Below are 24,748 nucleotides of genomic sequence, written 5' to 3'. Positions count from 1 at the left end.
ATTATTATTACAGGAGAACTATGATGGAAAATTCACTTTTTATAGGCTTTGTACCTTTTTTTTCTGTACTGCTTCTAGAAACAATCCAAGCACTAAAAAGAATCATTCAGCAATTTTCTGACAAGTGTCTGAAAAACGAGCCATTTCAAAATCGTCCTGACGTTGACATTACAATCGGCAGGTGGACAACCGTTAACTCGAGGTGATGCCTCCAAATTCTCCAATTTTAGATCCAATCTTGTATGTATGGTGTGTGCTGGAGAAACGGGTCCAACTCCTGGAGCTCCACCACACCACCTCCAGAACTTTAAAAAAAATCTTCAAACATCTCATTGTCAGATACTGCTGCAAACTTACAGGGGTCTAGCAGAATCATCAGGGCTGTTTTCAAACCAAAATGAAGACCAACTCTCTGTTAGACAGTTTGTCATACTTCATGTATGACAAACCTGTGCTGTAGAAAACCTGTCTGGTGTGTAAACATAATGCCCTAATGCATCATTCATGTCCAAGACAGTGGACCTCAGTCTGCCCTTGCATATGTTTCAAACATTTATTTATGTTTTCCTTTATGTTTCCATTAATAGTGACTTGAAGAAGCCATCTCAGCTCGCCTTTTCTGCTACTAATATTCAAAACATTCCTACTTTCTCTAAAGATAGCACATGAATCATATTTTGCCTAATTTTTCATTTTGCCCAGCCTTTTTATTTTTTATGCCACTTAAAGCAAAAGTGAAAGCCCATTAGCATTCATTGGGAGGGAAAAATATGTTAATGGCATTTTAATGGTCCAAATGCAAACCTCCTCTGTCATCACTTACCCTGTCCTCTGTCTGTGTTTTCATCTGTCCTCTTGTTTTCTCTGTGCATAAGCTGTTCCTAGGCTGCAGACTGGGGGCAGTGAATGTGTAGCCTTCAGGCAGTAACAGCCTGAAAATGTGAGGACTTAAAAAACAGACTTATCAGATTACATCACATCTCTTCTGCTTTCCCACCCCAGAGTGTCAGTGAGCTAATACTGTTTGTGTGTGTGAGTGCGTGTGTTTTAACAGGGCCTCCTCTGAAACACATAAATGTTATATACAGCTACTATTCCAACAAATAACTTTCTCATAAACGTGTGTATTTCTGTGTTTTTGCTACAAAACCTCCCTCCCCCCTTAACTGCTGATATTGACAAAGCATTTTGTTGTCAGTGCACACCTGAAACAGTCTGATTGTTTACCAACACTGGATTAAAATATGCGTCTGTATGTATAATGCAAATATGCAAACATCTTGACTTATTTACTGCTTGGTCTTTTTATTTTCGCCTACAAATGAAAAGAAAAAAAAAGAAAAAATATCAACTTGCATCCTTTTTTCAATTGTGACATTGGAGTGATAATAATGGTAAACATTAGATAAGTAATATGTACTGATGGATGTAACTGATGGACTAGTGATGTGTCCAGGATGTGTCCTGCCTTCCACCCAGCGCCTGCTGGAGACGGGCACTGGCTCCCCTGCGACCTCTGGAAGAGCAGATATTGACAGTGGGTGGATGGATGGATGGATGGATGATGGATGATGGATGGAAACATGCATTTTAATCTGAAGTGTCAATCAAGCTAGACGGATGTGCACTGACAGCTACATGCTCTCAGGAAATATTAGAGACAAAGTTGGGTGTGGCACACATCCAAATGAAGAATTGTAATTTTCCAGTCAGACCTACTACACACACCACTAACCCAACCCTAACCCATACAGCAGTTGTTCAGATCACAGAGAACACAGCGATAACAGAATAGTTTGTGTTAAAGATAATGTTTTCTGACATGTATCCCACACACAGTCCTGGACTTGCACATTATTTTTACACAGAAAGGCGTTTTGGTCTATAGCTTACTTATGAACGTTTTGTATTACTGGTACATGGTTCCTTGTTACCTACATGTGCCAGGGCAGCGTTGCTTCACAAAAAAACAGAAAAACTGAAAATGGAATCATGAATGCTTGACGGACATTTATGAAACCAGCCTTGCATCAAAGTATCAAAGTAGACAAGTCTGCACTGCATAGAAAGAATCTTAATGAATTCAACACAATTATAATGCCGAGGTTAAGTAAACAATGCATGACGTCGCCAACTAAGCTGCACCTCTTTAACCCTGAAAAATTACTGCATTGCATGTGGAAAAATCCGTTTTGATGCAACATTAGATACAGTCAGTAAAATCATCAGTAGGTATTCAGTATATACCCCAAAAATATATTTCAGATTTTATTTTTTTTTTTTTTTTAGATTAAATGATGTGTAGCCGTTTTAGCAAAGCAAGAATGATTTGTTTCAGCAAAATGTTAAAAGTTCACAAGCTAAGCCAGTACAGGATGCCTCTGTTCTCCACCGAGGACTTTGACAAACTTCTCCAGATAATCAAAGTGATAGAAATGAACATTCCCTGAGTTGAAGTAAATGTAGAGGAAAATGCTGAAGATGGAAAGAAGACAACCTAACCAAAACATGGAAGGGACTGACACACAGCAGGACAGGAAACCTCCCTGAAAATAAACCCCTACCTCAGGTCTGGGACGATATTTAACAGGTGAACCAGCCTGACCAGCAGAGAGACGGGGGAAAAGCAGCCAAGTGACATCAAAGTTAAATCATAAAAATTTCACTGAACAACAAGTCCAGTGAATTAAAAAAAGTAAAACCTGCTGTATTTCACTTTGACTCAAATAAAAAAGTATTGTTTTGTTCTTTTTTTAAACTGGCTGACAAAGAAGGGAGATTGGAAACCTAAAATAAAAAGCATCAGCAGAAGTCATTTATCTGGGAAACAACTGTCTGTTCCAGTTTGATTGTTCTTGACTAAGTATGTATCTATCCATGCAAATGTAATCATTTCTCAGCTTGAAATAATCCTACAATCCAAACAAGAATTAATTCTTACAGAAACGTCTCTCCAGTTTAGTCAAGCAAAGCTGTTTCGATGTGCTCCAACTTCATTGTTTCTTTGCTTGAAGTTAGTAAGGTCTTTCTGTCTTTTATGTGACTTTATAAATTTGCCTACTTGAGTTTCTGCTTGCTGCTGCCAACTAACATCCAGATTATTACATGACATTACATACAGTAAGAAATGAAAACAAAAGAGGCAAATCTTACAGATACAAAAAGACTGAAGACATACTGGAGCTCTCAAAAGTATACAGAACACTTTTAAGAGCCAAACCGGTGCTGTCAAGTACCAGCTTACAGTAAAAAGAATTACATCCTTATGTATAACTTCAAAACTGTTTCCAACTCTGACATGAGCCATTAGGTTGCCAAAACAGTTTGCCCATCAATGTACATCATTTAAATTGGGTGTCCAGTCAGTTCCATGGTCGCATGTTTACAAATTGCTTCAACAAACATGTGAACAATGAGAGTCTCTGAAGTGGTCAGTAAATTTCAAAGTGAATTTGAGCAGCCAGTCAGTCTCATCCAACATCAGTGTCTGACCTCATGAATGTGCTGCTTGAGGAATAGTTAAAAAAAAAAAGAAAACAGCTTGGAAAGCCATCACAGAACATTTAAGGGCAGGATGATGTCACACACAAAAACTCAGAGATTTTGATAGACACATGCTAACAAGGAGAGAAGAGGTCACAGGTCAGGATGGTTAGAAATCGTTGGAACTCGTGTTTTTAAACTAAGCTTGAACAATTTTTGGCACACAAGAGACAAAATGTGGCCTGTATTTGTCTCTCAATTATCAAAAATTATACCCAATTATCACTTGCTACTTTATAGGGACAACTCTGAACATAGAGTTTGAGAAAACACTCAACACTTTATTTTGGAATCCTTAGTAAAATTTGCCTTTGTCTAGTCGACATTCAGATTGCTCCATTTTATTAAGTCTTATGTGCCATATCTATGTCGTCTGACTGTGAGGACAATACAAACTTACTTTTGGAGAGCATCTATCTTGTCAGCTTTGATTCCTCTGAGCAGCTCTTCAAGCAGGTCCAAGCTTTCAGGTGGAGGAGCAGTGGGACGTTTCGAAGAAGTGTGGATGAACCAGCCAACGAGGATACCAAGGACAAAAATTCCCACCCCGGCAAGGAAGTATCTATGGACAAAATCGGAGAAAGGTTTCAGTATAACACAGCAAAGAGGAACAGGAAGTGGTTTCAGATTAGCTGACATGATACGAACGATAACACCAAGAGAAAAGAAGACAAAACACTAATCAGAGTATAATAATAATACTTAGATGAATAGAGTTTCAAAGGGGATTGTAATGAATGCATTATGTATCTGGAGTCAGGGTATTCATTTAGAAAAGTCATATCGCATGCAGAAAAGTGAGCATTGTACTTCTCCTAATTGAGGTGATTTAGACTTAACATCTGCTGACATCTGAATTGAAGAGAAATGATCTAAGAATTATTAATGCAATTTATTATTGCACTGCTCCTGTTAATGCTGGAGCAGTATAGATTCAGTATAATACTGAATAGAGAATCCAGAATGTTCTTTTATCATTCAAAATGGAAAAGTTTTGCTTCACAGTGAAGAAAAAAGCCTTCATAAGACGTTGCAAATTTCCCAGCTTAATCAGATTTTTGCATGTTGCATGGAGGTTGAAGTGGACTCAGAGAGGTAGAGACAACGAATGGACAGTGAAGGTTTAATGAAAATAATGACGACAAACAAAACTTGCAAACAGCCAGATGAACACAAAAAGCAGGAACCAGGAACAGGAGGAGGAGCATAGAAGGAGGAACCAGCAAGGAGTGAATGAGAGAGAGGATTAAATACTGGGAGTGTGAACGCTGGAACAATAGACTAATTAACTAACTAGTAGCAGGTGTGAGGGGAGAAAGAGAAAGAACATGGCTTACAGGGCGAGGGAGAGCACAGCAGGAGAACTAAGAGTAAAAGAGAATAATGAGATACAAGCAATAAACAAACATAATAAATAGAATCACTACAAACTAAACTAAAGTGAGACGGAAACAAGACTGATCTGACCAAAGCAAGAAACTAAGGAATACACAGCACTAAACAAACGTCAAAACAATGCAAACAACCCAGGATCCTGACCGGTTATTAATGTGTACTAAACAGATTGAAAATATTCCTTAAACATCAAAACTTCTTTGCATGATTTTTGTATTAACCTAAAAAGCTGTGTTAGCATGGTATGAGATGATGTAACATTTTACTGGTTGTGTTTTCCATAAATGCATCATAACACAGTAAAGCTGCTCTGTAACTACCTGAGTATGAAACAGTGAAGTCGCCTTTGACCTTTGTGGCCAGTCGTCCTGGTGAAGTGAGAGATGTAGTTGGGATCCTCTTGGAGTCGTTCAAAGCGTCCATGAGGTGAAACTGAGACGGAATTCTGGATGGGTTCCATGAACTCGGGGTCAGGGTCAGGGCCAGGGTCTGAACAACCTAGAGGTCACAGTTCACAAAATGGTTTTGCTTACTTTTTTTACGTTAGCATTTCCATTTCTAAATTAATGAAAAAGAAACAAAAACAGCAAAACAAAAAAGAACAATAAGTCAGATAATATGTTATTCAGGGACGATGGGTTATTCTGACTCAAACAGGGAAAATAAAAAAAATAAAAAAAACGTGTACTAAAATATACAGTTCCTAGCTCAGAATAATGTGTGAAGGACTGAGAAAATGAAATCATGTTGGGTTCAATCAATCCTGACAAGTATTCAAACGAAGACAATGAATGAAAAAATAAAAAATAAAAAAATTAAATTAAATTTACATTTACATCTAGGTCAGACATCTAGATAATAGTCAATTAATCATAGTAAAGAAATAGATGTAGTCAATTTAATAGTTTTAAATGTCTTATAAATGGTCTTCCAACTGTTTCAGTTGGAAGACTGGAGTACCGGTAAAACTTTGCCGGTACTCCGCCAATGTCCCAGGAAATTTTTTTCCTCTTCCTTCAGAGAGGAAAAACATTTTGTTTGTGACTCATTATTGTTTGTTTTGAGATCCTGATACATATTTTCAGAAAATATTTTCCTCAGCCTAATCAGAAGCATGTGGGATCTGTGCTACAGCTCTGAACCAACTGCAACACAAAACTGAATCATATTTGCATTATAAAAAATCATGAATCTTACTCATCAATGGGTGATGCATATTGCATGAGGTTCAGCCCAGCCTTATTACACATCTCAACAGCAAACTGTAGACCATAGAAAATAACTTGGATTTGGTGAATTATGATGATTATTTCATTTTCCCAATAATTGTCTGACAATACACACTTTGTGAATTTTCAGTGCAGTGAAAGATTTTTTATAAATGATTCATACACTCGGTTTTATTAATCTAACTTCACTTGGAACATTTATTAACTAAATGTGAGCTGAAAGATTCACAACAGCTTAGCCTGATTAGGCTACACAAACCATAATTATAACAGAAAGATGGCAGTAATGTCTGACCTGATCTCTGGCAGTCGCCATGCTGCATCTGCGTGCGTTCGCTGCTTGGCCCTGCTTCCTGCAGCTCCTCCTTGTCCAGGTCCCAGTCGAGTTCCAGGGATCCAGGGCAGTGCAGAACCTCTCCATCCAGTGGCCCCGCCTGGGCATCACACACCTTCCTGTAGGCCATGAAGTCACCTGGAGCATAAAGACACAAAAACAGACGTTTATTGTAGCTTTTCTAGAAACACATGCTACGGTCACAATGGCTTTGATGCTCAATAAATAGTTTTTGTTTAATTGGACTCATTTTGTGTGGTCATTTACATTTCCAATTATATGTCATCTCCTGAGTGAACTGCAAACAACCTAAGTGTCTCGCATGCACAGGAGAGGGCGCAGTAACGTCACATGTAGCAAGCGAGCTCAGTGGAAGTAAACGTGGATGCTAATGATGGAGCATATTTTGGGATTTTAAAGTTGTTGTCCAACCAGAGCTAGCATATTAACTATTTAACATTATGGTCTGTCATGGTTGTTGTTTTTCCCTCTGCTTCCGTGTATCAGGTGCAGAACAGTGAGGTTTGTCGAGTTTGTCGAATGACATTCAGGTCAGATGAAGATGACCTGGCCATGCAGACACAGGTCACATTAGAAGGGATCAGATATCACATATCCAAGTGGCCTGAGCCACATTTGTAAAAATGGGATCTGTGTTGTTCAGAGTGTCATGTAAACATCAGGTACCATTCTCATTAAATACAAAAATTGGAATTGGGTCACTTCAGGCTGCAGTATGAATGTAGCCATAGACAATACCTCACAGTTGGAGCAACAGAAAGGTGTAATTAAGAAAGATATTTTAAGAGAACATTGCAGCTTGTCCATTCTTCAGCTGTAGGACAGAATTATGGTGAGGATTTCTCCTGAGTTAACTCTGGTCCGAAAACGATTAACATTTTAGAATTTCCATTGGTCTAATTCACCACTGAACTGCTGCAAAACAACACATGGCAGCTCTTGTCAAGGCTGTTCATAGACCAGTTGCCAAAACTATATTCTTATTTATCTTCAAATGGAGATCCAGCTGAGTGCCATCTCATTCTTAACTCATATGCTGCAATATGAAGTCAGCCCAGTCCTTCAGCTATAACAGCTTCAACAAAGGGGCCACGCCCACCTACTTAGAAACACACAAATAAAAACTCCATTATTTTTCCTGCACCATCTTTTTCACTCAACACAATGTATTCAAGCAAGTTCCATTCTCCTGACAACCATCAAACTCTCCTCTGTTGGACTGTCAGACAGAAGTCTGCTGCGTCTCTCCAGAGATCACGTCTCCACTGCTCTGTAACCCAGTGGTGGTGTGGTGTGCAGTACTGCATTCGAAGGTCTGCATTGCTCTCCATGATGCAAGGCTTGCATGCAGCTGTTCAGCCATGAAGCTCCCTACACACTGCATTGACTATGCAGAAAGTTGACAACCTGAATGCGTTGGGCAACTCAGCATCTCCTTACACTTCTTGGGATTTTCCGTGGCCTTGTTGCCGTCATCGCTCTTTTTTCCCAGTTGTTTCCCCTCTTGAAAGGAAACTATATTTACCAATGTATTACTGGAAATATGTTGTTCTGTTTTATTTTCCCAATACATTTTCTAGTATATTATAGGTTCTAAATACATTGAATTATATAAGATGCATGTATTATGCAACATTTTATATGTTCATGTAATATGTTGCAATATATTTCAAAATATACAAATGATTGCAGTTTTCCATATATTACAATATATTAAACACAACTACGTGTTTATATATCCCAAAATATTAATTATGTTATATTCATTAATAACTACCATCACTTATTACAATTTATATGGCAAAAAAATAACATATATATATATATATATATATATATATATATATATATATATATATATATATATATATATATATATATATATATATATATGAAAAGATATATGAGCAATATATATGCATTTTTTGTATGTATCTATATACATGCATATGGTTTATACCCATTGTTCTGCCCTTTAATTTATTGTAAAATAGGTTTTTAGTGTTAATTTTGTGACAGTGCACTGAGTCTTTTATTTTGAAGGTCATGTCAGGCATGGGACAGGAAATCAGGCACTTCCTTTAGTTTTTCACAGTCACAAGTGAAGAGGTGCATCTGTTGTAGTCAGCTTTTTGTTTGTGCCAACGACATCACTATCTGTAAGTTTTCATTCTATATTCTTGAGTAGATGTTATTTAATATCTTACTTGTTAAGAATGTGTGAAGTAAATGTGGAATTTGATAGCTGCATAGTGCTTATGGGTTCATGTTGATTTCTTTTGGGCATGGAATTATAATTTTCTTAGTTTAACTTTTTTCTAAGGATAATAAATTAAACACAGCTATTTTTTGCTTATATGTTACAGTTTACTCCATGTTTCACTTGTACTTGGGTCACCAAAATAAAGTGGAGGCAAAGACTCTATATCCTTCATTTAACAGTCAGGCTTACTGCTAAATTATGTTAAGAAACACACAAGGAGAGCAAAATACCTTTATTGCAATATATTGGAAAATAAAAATACTAAATCTCTTATATGAGAATATATTGCTCAATGTATTGAATGATATTTTCCGATATACTGCATAATATCGGCGATATATTTTAGTTTCATGATGGTCCACTTTGTTGTAACACCACCAACAGTTGACTATAGGGTATTTGGTTGTTATAAAACATGGTAGCGTCGTGTTATGGTACCATGTTGGAATTCACTCTTACTCCAAATCCGTTTGATCTTATACATCTGTGGACATGGAGGTCATTGGAAAGACTGAATTCAGTTATTTAGATGGTGAAACGAATATTTTTGGGAATACAAAGTAAATGTGGATCCTGAAAACAAACTAAAATCGTGACAATCTAAACTATAAAAAGTTGCCTTACATGTAATAATGCAGCTAAGAGAAGTCGTGTTTGGCTAAAGGATGTAGATAAATACTTAGCACAGGGTGAGACATTAAGTAAAGTCCTGCTTGTGTTTTGACCCCAGCTACCGGGTCATTAAGGTTTTTGTTGAAGCTTTCCATGACTGACATGTACAAAGACAATTTGTGGCTCTGCCAAGCCTGAGCTGCATAAAACCTTCCAGCAAATGTGTTACTATGTCTTTAAGCTTAATTGTGCTTTTTACGTCATCCGTTGTAAAGCAGACTATAAAAGGGCAATTATAGCAATTATATTCACTAAACATAAAACAAAGTGGCGTAAAGAAAAGCTGCTTCTGGTACTTAAACTTAAAGAGAATGGCTTTGTGATTTTCACTCCAGCGCCGATATTTCGACACCAATGTTCTTGATATGAACATTTCTTTGTACTTAAGTGAGGCTTTGTTGAATTAAAACAAACACAAAACTGCACAGCAACTGTGATTGGTACCAATTTCAGTTTAGGTTTGAAGTGGTTGCCTCAGATGTGCAACTGCTAAATCACTCCCAAATCTGGGAGAAAGAACTAAAGAAGCAATGATAAAATCCTGTAAAGAAGAGTGGACAGAGTAAGGTAAGGAGAAAAACACACATTATGAGAGACAAAGACAAAGCAAACAGATGAAAACAGGAAGGCAGAAGAGACAGGGCAGAGAGTTTATAGATGAATGAGAGAGGGTAAAATGCAGAGAGAGGAGGTCTGGGAGTTCCCTGGCATCAATCTTCAATGCTCCACCACACTTTCATTACTTCTAGCTCAATGCAGATGAAGGCTCCTCTCACTAAAATGGAACAAAAGTTCAGTGCAGCACTGACCTCCTGTTACAAGCCCCACACAGTGCAGATAGCATCACCTTACTCCTCTCACAGCCTGGGAGAACAAAGCCTGTTAAACCGTTTTTACCATTATTGTCTGCACATGTACTTTGGCTTTGCAAGAGTTCACCGTTTTCCAATTCTCACATCTACATAAAAAGAACACCTTAAATAAACTTCAGATACTTTTCTTCATTTTATTTAAAACTGAAGGGTTATTTTGAACCCTTCTATATACCACTATAAAAGTTGTATATAGTGCCACTGTGTCCAACTGATTTGAAAGAGCATACATTCTCTGATTTTGATCTCCAATTGGAGAGAGCTAATATTTAGTGCATCTTATAATGCCAAGACATCACGCATGATGACAGAAATAAAGATTAATAAGTTGGTTATATTGCTTGTGCGTCAGATTCACCAGTGTTGCTGAAACGTGCGAGAACAAAGGTTGTTCCTGCAAACGCATCAGCAGATGAAATCTTTGTGTAAAATTGCTTGGTCCCCTTCTTCCAGTGTTAAAAAACCATTTACCATTCTGTCTGTTAAAAGTGATCGTTTCATCTCTGGGGTTTTTTTGTATGAAAAAACCCCCAAAGTGATTATGTTGAAAATATTGATGCGTAAAAATCGATGTAATTAATTAATCGAAATGAACACATCAAAGCCCTGGTCCTAATTAATAATACATAAATATTAATAAGAAGGATGTAAATAGATAAGAAAGTTTGTAATAACTGCATTTATGTTTAACCCTAAACAAACCTTAATACACACCACACCTCTAAACCTAACCCTAAAAAACAGAGTCTCCTACTTTAGGGCCTTTAGGCCTTCAGAAGATCAGTAAATGTCCTAAATAGGCAACATAAACATTAGAAGATAAATGTGGCTTTTTTGATCAGTTACCTCTCATTTTATCTCTGTTAGCTTCAAACAGATTGACAAGGTGGTGTGAAGCCTTTCTACTTGCCTCCTATACATAAAGTGTCATCACACCAACATGCTGATTATACAGTCAAACATTTTCCCTGATCAAGGCAGACAGACAAAGCATGAAAGTGGGGGAATATTTTTCCCAACCATTTAATTTGACACAACCTCCTCAGCTGCTTTAGTTATGGAATATGAAGTGTGCTGTCAATCACGGCTCTCCAACACCGAGGCACCAGCAGGGGCAACGGAGCACCAAAAATTATACAAATTTCCTCATAAATTAAACATGAAAACAACCTTAAAAAGCCACCAACTCTATAGATTTTCACATTATGAAGAAAACCTAAACAGATTAAATAGTAATCCCGACTGCCTGATGTGTTTCACAGCAGAACTGTAAGATAATGAGTAATAGTAAAGAAAATAATACAAAAATAAAAAGCCACATGGGCTAATCTGGGTAGCACACTGTAATATAATGGCATGATAAAGGGTCTACATGGAGACCCTTTACATCAGGGGTCCCCAAACTTTTTCCTGCGAGGGCCACATAGCTGTTCCTTTCTCTGGTCGGGGGCCAGTCTTAGGTTTTTGGAGAAAGAAACCTTAGAAAATTCTTATCGACGGAGGGGGGGGTGGTGCGCGCGCTGTTCTGTCTTTGAAACGGGGCGACGACACATTCGCGCTTTTAGATAGATTTTTACCCAGAATGCAAATGGAAAAAACCGTGAGTGAAACGGTGACTGGGACTGACTGGTATATATTCCATTGAGGGGAAGTAAGTTTCACATCTGCTCAAGAACCCCCCTGGTGGTTGAAGAAAAATCCACATATAAACCAGAAAATACAATATATGAAAAAAAAAAACACTGAATACTCTGGTATGAGGAGGCGGGCCAGATCCGGCATTGTTCAGGGGGCCGGACCAAACGACGTGGCGGGCCGGATCCAGCCCGCGGGCCGTAGTTTGGGGACCCCTGCTTTACATTTTGTGCTTGCTAGTTACAGTCAAGTGCTAGTGGGAAGCCAGGCAGGCTTTTCTTAAGTAAATAATTGTGGAAGTATTCTCTGAAGAACATTTTGATGTCTTGATATTTTTATTTATGGTTAAATTCTCACCAACCTGTGCAGGGTCGTTCTGAGACCACTAAAGGGGCAGGTGCTCAAAAAAAAAAAAAAAAAAAAAGGGCACATCTAACCGCATTCTAGGACAGAATATTAAAGCCACACAGCTTTCAGAGTTTAATAAACAATGATAAATTACAAAATTGTGACATACAATCAAAGCTAAGGAAAATCTCTATATAGAGCATACAACTATGCATATATATAAGATATTTTATTAGTAATTTCTTTCTGCAGGTCTATTTTGTTATAGGAAAGTATTGCAATATTCAAACCCGCTATTTAGCAAGATATGTAAATCAGAGCTAAACCACCAGACATATTTTGTCTTTACAGAATTACACTATTAAAAAACAAGGGCACAATGCAACCTTTTAGTGGACTGTAATCTATAAAAAAGAGCTGCCTGTTTGCTACACTTGCAGTGGAGATGAAGATGGTCCATTCAGGAAAGCAAAGCTGCATCAAATTTAACGTGGAACTGCAGAAAAAAGAAAAAAAAAACAAAAGCAAAAATTGAATTGTTAATGCATGTCACCATGAGAAAAGCCTACTGAGTTTTGCTTAAAAAAACTTTTGTTTTTAAATTAAAATTAGACATTTTTGTCTCACGAAGTGAATTTTTTTTTGCAAAACAAATTTATTTGTGCATGTCAGAAATCTTTTCTCGGTATTCAAAGTTTTTGTTTGTGACTCAAAGTTTTGCTTGTGATTCTCACATGACATCGAGGGCAGGGCCCAAAATCACAACAAAAGATTACTGGTGTCTGCAAATAAAAGTTTATGTTTGGCAAATAATTGTTTAAGTTCACGAGACAAAAATGAGTTATTTAATAAAAAAAAAAAAAAAAAAAGCTTTTTTAAACTAAACATTTTGTTTAAAAAAAAGACATCATTACAATTCCAAACATTTTGATTATAATAGTTGTTTTTTTACATTGAATAATTGGGGAAAAAATTTAACTTCATACTCTGCGAACCAGACTCTAAACTTAAAGTCTGGCTTGAGTTTTTCCCCTTCATTAATGACACACTTTTATTACATACATTTTATCTATCATGGTAATTCAGGGTGAATTATTTTTAATTCTACATGAATATCCTTATTGGTCTTGTATTTAAGTGCTATTCTCCTTCAAGATGCATTTACCTAACGCCAGAATAAATGCAATGTACTTTATGCAGCAAAGGAAATTAGAAGACATATATCCACTATTGAGATGATAAGTTTTGGATGGGCGATGTGCCCCCTATTGCACAAGCGATACTGAAGAATGACTGTTATTAACGATACAGGGAAGAAGCTTTTCAGTTATCTAGCTTTGCTAGCAAAGTCATCAGCTAGCAGCTAGCTAATAGCGCAACAACAACAGCCTAATGTCTGTATGATAAAAATACTGAATCGATAGATAGGAACAGTTTTTCCTCACCTGTCTCCTCCCACTCAGTAGTTCTTCAGAGAAAGGCAGACTAGAGGCCTGACAGTGTCTGTTGTATTTCATGACCTCTCTGCTTAAACTGCTACTCTGTGCTGAAGCAGAAATGATACTTCAACGTTTTCAGTCATCTGACAAGTAGCAAGTCTACTCCACTTTATTCACCAAAAACGTTTTTTTTTTTTTTTGTTTTTTAATTCACCAAAAACTGTTCTGTAATCTGGAACGTTCGCTACGTTGAGCTCCAGTTAGCCGCCTTATCTCACTGCGCGAGAGGCAATTGCGTCATCCGTCACGGGCAAAAGGTCAAAGGTAACAAGATGACAGGGCTTATTATGTTATACAAAAAAAAAACCTCAAAAAAAAAAAAAATAATTTTAGTAAATGTTATGTGTCATAAGAGGGCTAAGGAAATAATAATACCAAAAAATAAAAAATAAATAAAAAAATTGACCAAAAGGACACTTGGGGGCAAGGAGCACAGGCTCTGCACGTGCCTGAGCCTGTGGAAAAACAAGTAAACTGGATAAACCGTCTGTTCCTGCTCCTGCTTTGATTCTTGATACATTCTCCACTCCGTTCAAGCCAGTCCATCAAAACCTTCATTACTCAGAAGTCAACAGGTTATGTTAATAAAAGCAAAACAATCTAACTAATAGGCCAACTACCTGATTCAACAGTTCAAAGGGAAAGTTAGGAGGGTTTTCTGTGTGAGAGCTGACACAGTTCCTTAAAGGGGCAGAGTTATGTGTTTTCCAGCCACATATTAATTTTACAGCACATTTGTTATAAAAAAAAATACTGTATATGTCAAACATGACTTAAAATAAACTTGATTTCATAATTCAACACATTGAAATTGGGCCTCTGTTTCATTAACAAACTCTTGCTCTTTCTTACACTCCTCTCAGACAAGAGCAATCCAAAAAGGCCAAATTTATCAAATTATTTTTTATCAAAACATTTGATAAAAAGAAATGGAGCGATTCTCTAAAAGACATTTAAAATACTGCAACTGGACTCTTTTGCGTCGCCAAAGCATCGACTGTCACAGTTTATGTCAGATGTGTTAAAAACACTATTATGTTTTGGTAGACTGTAAAAATTCAGACAAGGTATTTTAATTCAAGTACCTTGCTGGGAAGTGGACACACTTTATGTTACAGTTATTAATTATTCCAAAAAAAGGGGGGAAGGGTGTTTAGAATCTGTTTTACCAGACATTAAATACATTGAAATGGCTGCAAAACGATGCATTCTGTAACCGCAGCATCAACATCTGCATGTTGTCATGTAGCTTTGAGAGTCTGTTACAGGCTGCAGGGCCATCAGAGTAAAAACCTTTATTTTTATAGTCCTCATGAATTAAAGATGGCTTTCCCTAGGGTGTTGAAGGAAAGCAGGAGCTTTATGGATCTCTCTTTTTCTCCTCCGCATGAAATCTCCTGAATACCACAGGCCATGTCTCAGGATGTTAGACATGGAAAACAATAACAGGCAAACACCCTTATCTAGCTGTTGTTTTATTTTCTATTCCTCCCTCTCAATACCAGTTTTCTTTATCACCCCCCACCCCTGTCTGTTCCTGCCCCTGCTCCCATTCTTGCTACATTCACTCTGGAGATTCAAGCCAGTCCATTAAAAACTGCATTACCCAGAAGTCAACAGGTTATGTACCCCATTACAGCTGAAGGTCAGGCTTTGTTGTTCTGTTATGTGAGGATTTTGGAAAACAGAGTGCAGAGGGTGAAATAATGACCAAGTTTCCCTGAAAACATTAAAATATACTCAGATTCTCTAACACATAAAAGCACTTTTAAACTGTTTATTCAGTAGAAATAATGGATATTATTATTTCTTACGCAGTTGGTAGCCGTTGTCGCCCTGCACCAAAAAGCCCTGAGGTTCGAATCCTGCTCTGGGGATTTTCTGCATATTATCTTTGTGTAAGTGTTGGTTCTCTCCAGGTACTCCAGCTTCCTCCCACACTCCTAAATATTTTAGACAAATACTACAATAATTGTATTCAAATGCAACACTAAAGTCCTACCGTCAATTATTTAACTCAATAAAAATAATTCTTAACTGGCGCTTTTGTCTACAAATCAGGTTTTATGTAAAGCTGATGCAACAGTTTAAAGGCTTCATTAACTGAATCAAAAGTGTGTGAGATTAGGAATGCTCCAATCAGGTTTTTGCTGCCTATTCCAATACCGAGCACCACCGAGCACCAAGAATGGCTGTTAATTTTTCACGTTGGGTATAAATGTGATCTGGCAAAATAAAAATATATATATATTTGGTACTAAATTCACCTAACTTAGACATAAACATGGAAAATACTTGTAGGCATAATGCAGCAGCTACTCAGTCAAAAGAACAACTGAAAAACCTACAATCAGTAAAATAATATTCAACAGTAAGGCTGCCTATAGCAAATAATGTCAAAACTAAACATTCATTCAAAGTAAAATGCATTTTGCATCAAAATAAACAATCCTTAGTTACTGAATCAAAACTTCTTGAGCTCATGGCCAAATGATTGTTGGTTCTGATTGGCTGTTTCTGACTGAGTAAAGTAATTCTGCAGAACACATGGAGGAGGCAGAAGAGATCAATTGTTTTTTCCAGAGATTATCTGTCTTTGGACAGCGAAAGTTTTAATACATATGTAAAATCTTTTTTTTTTTTTGTTTGTCTAAGTTACATGATGCAGCTTTAAGCAGACGTTCAGTGTGAGAGTTCACTGTGGATGGAGGTTGAACGGTTCTGCATATGTGAAATATTACCACCAGTACAACAGCATGGCGGTTCAACAGTGAGAGCAGAACCAGCGTCTTACACCACTAGCTCGATGATTTAAATTATTTTTTGGGTTATTTGTTTAGCTTTCTGACTTTCATGCTAATCCGGGTGAGTGTTGGTAGTTTTGTGTTGCTTTACCTGCTGTCTGGCCGCTACAGATGTCTCTTTTTCCTGAGCTTTGATGTAGCCAAACTCGATCAAATGTTTCTTTTTTCAATGCCATATTAGATTCATTGCGTTGATGCATTTTGACATGCTTCACCCCCAAGGTATTTCTCCATCGCAACACGCAAATGTCCCAATTCACCCTGAGCATTTAAGTTCCACACCACTTTGCTTAGGATTTGTTGTCGTGTGCTTGCGCAGTGTGAAGGAAATCGATTTTGGTGATCGGCAACAAGAGACAGTGACCTGCCATCATCGATCATAATCGATGATGGCACCTCTTCTTGAAATGGAACATATAAACTTTTTTGTAACATTTCATTTAATTAAAGAAATACGGTGAAGTAAAAAGAATTGTTTACAGAAATCACTGCCTTGCAAAAACATGAGGAAGGATCCAGAAAAGTAGCAAAGACCCTGAACATTCCTATAGTTACAGCTGGAGGCATGAGAGTTGCAACTTTAAACTGCAGAACTGATGCTAATCAGTACCACATAGAAGTAGCAGCAATAAGGTGAGAATTACTTAACATTAACAGAGACTGACTGACAGTCTCCATGCTGTTTGCATGAAGCAACAATTAACATTGTAATTTCTACTTCAACAGAATTTGTCACACAATAACATTTGCACTGATTTCTGCTGGATAAATGCACAGACAGTGAAGGATGCACACCCTCTCCCACATCAGGCAGATTGTGTTGCTGCTCTGGGAGGGAATGCACTGTTCAGCACTATGAACCTCACGGCTGGGTTCTACAATATTCCCCTGCACGAAGAGTACAAAAGGTTCACTGCCTTTGTCTCACCCGTTAGTCTTCATGAGTATAACAGACTTCCTCAAGGACTTTGTTACAGCCCCGCAAGCTTCATGCACATGATGCTGATGATTTTTGGAGATCAGAATTTCATAAGCCTGGTCTGTTATCTTGATGACTTGCTGGTTTTTGCACCCAGTGAAGAAGAGGCCATTAAGAGGCTTGAGATGGTTTTTGAAGGATTACGTAAACACAACCTTAAACTGGCCCCAAGATGACTGTGCAGTAGACAATACTGTTCGGACTCAGCACTGGGTCTCCCAGATTCCTCTGATGGATTTACAACATCTGCCCAAAGTTCTGCCATTAGTCCCTTCTGCTTCCAATCCTTTTATCTAACAGCATCCCGTATAGCCAACGGAAAATCTACATCAACACAAACTCACTGGAGTAAACAGCTCCATCTTCCCATCCCTCCAACCCTAAACACCTCTCCTGTTTGATCTCCCACTCAGCCTCCTGCTTAATCCTCACTTGTCCCAAAGCTTCCACCAAATGAAATGCAAATAGCCCGGCATAACCTGGGGCGTCATTTATCTAAATTAGTGTGCGGAGTGTTGATTCTCATGGGGCACCCATATGCTAGGGCAGTTAGCGTCATTAGATTCATTAGACCTTGTCAGGCCATTAATTAAACATCAAGCCTATCAGTTAGCCTGGGCTGAAAGAGACCATCCACTCCACACTTTGGTGGGATTGCTGGAAGAATAATGCTTTGAAAATGTACAACTAGATAATAAAGGAAAAGTCTTTCATGACACAAAGTGATAATTTGTTAAGTGTAAAACATGATCTCATAAAATGATTAAAGTAATCATTTAACACTGTGGTTATTTAACTACTCTCTTATGACTAGTCTACACTAATAAGCCACAACATTATGAGCACTAACTAATTTTCTCATGTTGCTATGTTCTAAAGAGTAAACTTGCACTTATACATTTTTTTTTAAACTTGCATGTTTTTTAATTGGTTGACACCTGCTGAAGACTGTTTGTCTTTTACAACCAAAGCAGCAACCACAACTAGAAACATCATTTGTTTTTTTGTTTGTTTGATTTTTTACCAGACGATTAAAATGCTTTATTTTGGATTGAAAAAGACCAAACTCAGACTGTAGAGACTGAATTTTATTTCATTGTTCATGATTTACAATGAAACAGTAAAAGAGTGACAGTCAGACTGACTGACGTTTTCTTTTCACTTAGAGGGTGAAATATAAATGGACTGACTCAGGTGTACTTCACTACTCAGAGGTCTACATACTGGAGTCAGACTCAAAGTGGAAACAGAGTTCACATCGAACTCTTGTTCATAAGGTAAGTGTCGCCACAGTCAAGAGGACGAGCAGCAGCTGCACTACCACTTTGTGGCGCTCTAAGAGGTGCGGTGGCTGACCTGGAGGGAGAAGAGATCCAACTAGCTCAGCAAACTCGTTAATATCCATTTGGATTGTGGGAAATGAAGGAATTTGTCACGAGAAATGTATGCAATCAGTACATTTGACTATGAAATCCCAACTGTTCGGGCAGTCTGCATAGAGTCTGTGAGGTTCACAGAGCACACACAATACGCCAGAACATGTGGGAGCTTTTAGTGTGGCCAGCTTGTTGTTTCTGTTTCTTTTTTTTTTTTTTTTTTACCCTGAAGTCAGTCTCTCAGACATGTCTTAAAATTTCTTCAGACTGACAAAAGTCCTGTGGCAGCCTCAGGGTGTGTGTGCACTTATGTGTTGCTGGAGTTTGAAGGATGAAGCATGAACCAAAGTGTATTTTGACATCTTACCAGAGTGGGGACTGATACTTAGTGTTGGGACGATTCAGAAACTCTTTTACAACGTTACCCAGGAGGATAAAACTACAAGACAGACACAGAACTGAATCCTACAAGATGATTGGATTTTGTTGTTTTTTGTTTGACTACTGTTCCCATGATTTCAGTCTTAAATGTTGGGTTTTAAAACTAAACTAGATGAGTTGCCATGCACCCACACACATTAGAACTGACCAGTTTCAATAGAGTATACTCACATGCTGAAAAGCCTGCCTCCACAGCTGGCTGTAATACCTGAGGGTCTACTCTAAAAGAAGCTGTCTTTCTTGGTCTGGCAGAATAACATATTGACTTCCTGGCAGTATTTAGGCCAGTGGGGTGGCAGGTATCTAACTGTGAGAGGCAAAATTGTTCTAAGAGAGCAGCATTATACCCAGGGCCCAGGATCAACTGATAATAATATTAGTCAACACTGTTCTGAGAGAGGAAGCTCATGGAAAATGCCGTTTTCTGAATTAGCCTGCTGTTAAATCTTTTGACAAAGGCAAGTTCAGGCCAACTGTGAAAAGCCCCATATTGAGTTCAAAGAATAAAAAGTGAAAGCTGATTCTGTACACACCACTAACTTCTAGGTTAAGTCAACAAAATAGAAACTTAAAAATACAACATAAAAAAATGAAGTGTTTTGGTCAAGTGCCAAGGTCTTTTACACAAATGAAGTATATATCGTCCATTATGTTCCCCCATTACACAGACAATGCTGTGAAAAAGCATTTGCCTCTTCACAGATTTCTTCTGTTTTCGCTTTTATGTCACACCTATAAATTTCAGACCATCAAAAACATGACAGTAATAACCTTAATAAATACAAAATGCACTTTTTAAATTATTTCATTTATCAGTGAGGGGAAAAAAAACGTAAACCAATAAATTAAAGTGCCATTGTTGCCTCCAAAACCAAAAAGCTGCATCCACTCTTGGCAGCACTTAATTGGATTGGAGATGAATCATTTATGACACTGTGAAGGAATCTTATCCTGCTGTTTGCAGATTTGTTCAGAATCTTTCACTGCATGCATTCACTTCAGTCTTAATTTAAAAGAAGAGAAGGTATAACCATAGTTATTTAAAAAACTAAATTCTACACTGCTATTACTGTACATACTACAAACTAAGGCAACATGTTTGTGTGAAAAGCTTTGTTTGAAAAACTAAGTACACCCTTGCTGGCTGCATTAGAAGGATAAGTCATTCATTAGATTTCTTTGATAAACTAATCATTAGCTGATGAATTAGCTATAGTGTGTTTTGTTTGTTATGCATTTGATTTGTTATGCAACTCAGATTATAGTGACCCAAGAGTGGATATATATGCAGTTGAAACCAGAAGTTTAGATTCACTCAAATCAGACGAACTTCTCTCGTTTCAGGCCAGCATTATCAAAGTTATTTATATTTGCTAAATGCCAAAAATAGTGAAAGAATTAATTTTATTCATTTATTAGAAATGTATAAAATGATAACCTTCTCTAAACAAGAAGGGAAAGCACACATGATGATGTCATGGCTTTGAAACGTAAGTGGACTCAATTCCAGCCGTTCTGTCAGCAGGAATGGGCCAGAACTCCAGTAAACTGATGGAATAATCTTTAGAAGGAAACCCAAAACATTTGGTTTTGGAAACATTTGGAAACATTTGTTTTGGAAACAAAACAAATGTTTCCCTAAAAACAATTCTGTCAATTACTGAAGAAATGTCTGTAAGCTTCTGATTTTGAAGACATGAATAAATATGCTTCTGACATATTCTCTCATTAACAATTAGGAAACAGAAATAATTTTGTAATCCTAACCGACCAAGAAAAAAGTTTGGCCTGATGATGTTTTATGTATAACACTTATGCTTCATGTGATGCTGGGTTACAGTTAGTTATGTCACAACAACTCATGCCAATGCAATTAATACATGTCAGCAGCAAAAATGAACCAGATATGTCAACCAATTATGTTGTCAAAGTTTTGTTTCAAAAATCAAATTATTATGTGTGAAATCTAACTGTCGGCTAGCCTGAGCATGCTAATCACCAGCCTCTCCAATGCCAGCACAAATGAGTAGCTTCCTTTATAATTTGCCAGAACTGGCCAACCAGTTTCCAGAACCAATCTGTTATTAGATCAGTAGCTGGATTCAAGATAGATAAAGCCTCCTGTTACAAGAAAACAATTTTGACCCTATTACCATGCCATAGTTTTGTCCACTTTAAGTTAGATTAAAATAGTCTTACCAGTTATGTCCAAATGATTATTGATAACTGAAAAAAAGGACTTGCAAAGATGCTTGACTTTTTCTCACGTCTGTTAATATTTTACCTTTATGCATATTGGAGGACAGTGGTTGACATTTAATAAGTCTGCATCTCCAGAAGTAACTTCAGGAGGATTTTTAACTATGCTTTGGAATTGATCCCACACATGCAAATGCAGCTTTAGTTGCACATTGTTCATTCAGGATTTACTTCTACTTCATAGAATCCATTCTTCTTTCTAAATGGGTAACGATCTCTGTGGTTTAGCAGATGCCAAACTGTTCTTATTTGTGCAAACTGCTCCATTTAACATTCATTAGAGCACAGTGCTTGTTTTCAGAAAACAAGCCTTTATCTGGGCGTTTCTTCAAAAGGATGAGCAATTCTGTGTCGATCTAACGTCATCTTTCTGGAGTGTGTGATAATGTAGGATCGGATCATGCATCAAATAAATTTCCAGGTACCCGGGTACTTTATAATAATTGAACAACATTGTATAAAACTGCACATCCATTCTGTAATTTTTTTTTTCTTTGTTTTTTCTGTCAGATTTCAAGTGGTGATCTGAATGTCAAAATTCCCCCAGGAAAGTCTACATCTTTACAAACAGCAGCAGCATGAAATCAAAGATAAATGAGGTTGTTCTCCTAACCCACTCTGAATTATGATAAACTTCTGCTTTTTTGAAAGTCACACCTCTCAAGTCCTCAGACACACAGTGCTAATTGTGTCTAGAACAGCACAATTAGCTCTAAATATAGCTTGGATCACACAGCTGAAGGGTGATATACATCACTCATTATCACCTATCATCGTCACTGCACACCCACACACAGACACAAACAGGCTCTGCTTCTGCATTTCTTTAAAAAATGACACTAGAACAACAGCTTGTTGACAGTGACGTGTGGAGTATGCATGTGTATGCATAGGTAATCTTAATTAAATGCATTATGGCACCGATCCAAAAGTCAGGAGCGATACACAGAATATCCAACCATGTAGATGGAAAATTTACTCAAAGCAAGACGTTAAAACATAATTTCTCAAGATGTAATTTTTGATGAGTAGAATTCAATCCACTGTGCTGCATGGTGGTGTGGCTGGTTGCACCGTTACTTTGCAGAAAGAAGGTCCTAGATTTGAATCCCGGCCTGAGATCCATAGCCATGAGTTGGGATGTTTTGATTGTCAATATTAATTCAATATTACATAACCTGGCCAACAAATACTGAACAGCTTCGTTCATGTCCTCTGCTGCCGTCGCTAAAACTACAAGTAGACTATTAACCCTAAAACTGAGCCATTATTCACAACTTCGCTGGTGGGCCTGGTTGAAATTCTACCAGAGAAATTCACTTTAATGGGAGAAAGACCAGACTGAGCAGCGAAGAGAGATAGAATCAAGCAGAATTGAATTGAATTGGAAGGCAACAATCACACTAATAGTTAACTTCAGATCATAGCATGTTGTTGCATTAACATGACCCAGTAGAAATTCATACTTAAATTCTACTATGAATTTGTAGCAAGACCTAAAGAACAATGTTCACAGATACTCTCATTCAACTGAACTGAAACTGAGCAATGTGGGGAAAACAAATGGAAAAAATGTTTAGTCAACTTCAGACATACTTGCAGCTGTAATCCCAACAAAAGGTTGCTTTACATGTCTGACACTAGTCCAAAAAAATGTTTCTGACTTCCATTTTTCAATCATGCAACTTTTGTTGGTCTTTCACATAAAATACCAATGAAATGAACTGAAACTTAAAGGTGGCAAAATGTACAAAAAGGTTAAAAATCTTTGGTGAGGCACAAATGTTGCACAGTATCTTGCAAGTATTATTGCAATATAAATGCATGCAATATTAATACTACTTGGGCTACATTAAATATGAGTGACTTGCAAACTACCATGCATCCAGACTCTACATAGCTGTAACTAATGCTTGTTGCTTAATGTTGCAGATGGTGTTTTAGCAAGGTGGGAAGATGTTCTTGTTTCACTTTGAAAACAGCAGATGTTGCCATAGACAATATTTTCAGTAAACGGGATGGATGTAAGAAATTTCTTTTTTTCATTAGATGAATAGATCACCTACTGCCTGGGGTCTATATGTGCAAAAAATACAAAACAAAACCACATTAAACACTAAGCAGTACGTTCTCACAAGTTACATTGTCATTTACCAACTGTATCCCATCTCATGTATTCCTAATACCGAGGCACCATATAGGCAAAGGTAATGTAAAAAGGGTACTGTATAGGTGATTACTTGTCTGAGAATTTAATCTACTCACCTCATGGGGAAGTCTTTAGGTATATATAGTCTTAGTACTTTGTAAGCTAACATAACAGTTTTGCAAAAAGAGTAAATGAGATTATAAATTGGTGTCATTGTGTGTAGTGGTTGAGTTGGACCCAGATGCAGACAGGCAGAGGTAGAAAGTAGATGAAGAATGTTTAACCCCCTTATGCATAAGTGGGTCTTTTTGGGCCGGGTGAGGTCATCTTTTTGCAATATCTTTGTAATGAAAAGTTTTTAGCACTTCATATTCCAGGTATTCCTCAACAAACATGTCATTAATATCATGCAATTCAAATTTTTAATTTCCCTTTTACACATTTTAAGATATGTTTTATATCACTACCCCATTCTTCCGTGAACGGGTCCAAAAGGACCCACATTCATTTCCTATGGAATTTAATGGGAATCTTTGTTTCTTACCGACTGTCAAGAAAACATTTTTTTGTGAACCATACACAACGAGTCCTAAGTCTCACCCCTGAATAATATTTTACAAAGCAAGGACTCTTACATACAAGTGTCTTTATTTTGACCTCACAAATGTGTGTGTGTGTGTGTGTGTGTGTGTGTTTGTTTGTAATACCTTGTGGGGATGATTTTCCTGACATATACTACGTTGTGGGGACCAATTGCTCCCTGTGGGGACCGAAGCCTGGTCCCCACAAGGGGAAACCCTGTTTTTGGGTCAGGGGTCAGATTTAGGGCTAAGGTATGAATTGAGTATTGGTTAGGGTTAGGGTTAGGTATGTGATGGATAGGGTTAGGAAAAGGGTAAAGGTAAGGTTTAGGCTGTAGAAATGAATGG

The 24,748-nt window shown here is 37.5% G+C and overlaps 1 protein-coding gene across 1 annotated transcript in view; it reads right to left on the bottom strand.

The window, feature by feature from the left end:
• naaladl2 (N-acetylated alpha-linked acidic dipeptidase like 2) overlaps positions 1–24,748 on the bottom strand; it is a 358,608-nt gene that overhangs the window by 243,518 nt on the left and 90,342 nt on the right. The window contains exons 3-5 of the mRNA XM_088005108.1: positions 6,463–6,639; positions 5,259–5,436; positions 3,944–4,105 (exon numbers count right to left, since the gene is read on the bottom strand). Coding sequence (XP_087861234.1) covers positions 3,944–4,105; positions 5,259–5,436; positions 6,463–6,639 — 517 coding nt within the window. The remainder of the gene's footprint in view (positions 1–3,943; positions 4,106–5,258; positions 5,437–6,462; positions 6,640–24,748) is intronic.

The sequence above is a fragment of the Poecilia mexicana genome, unplaced genomic scaffold, assembly GCF_051168715.1.
Source record: "Poecilia mexicana isolate PSO_F unplaced genomic scaffold, ASM5116871v1 scaffold_4, whole genome shotgun sequence".
NCBI lineage: Eukaryota > Metazoa > Chordata > Actinopteri > Cyprinodontiformes > Poeciliidae > Poecilia > Poecilia mexicana.
Note: the sequence above shows the minus strand (reverse complement) of the source record. Positions and strands in the feature narration are given on the sequence as shown.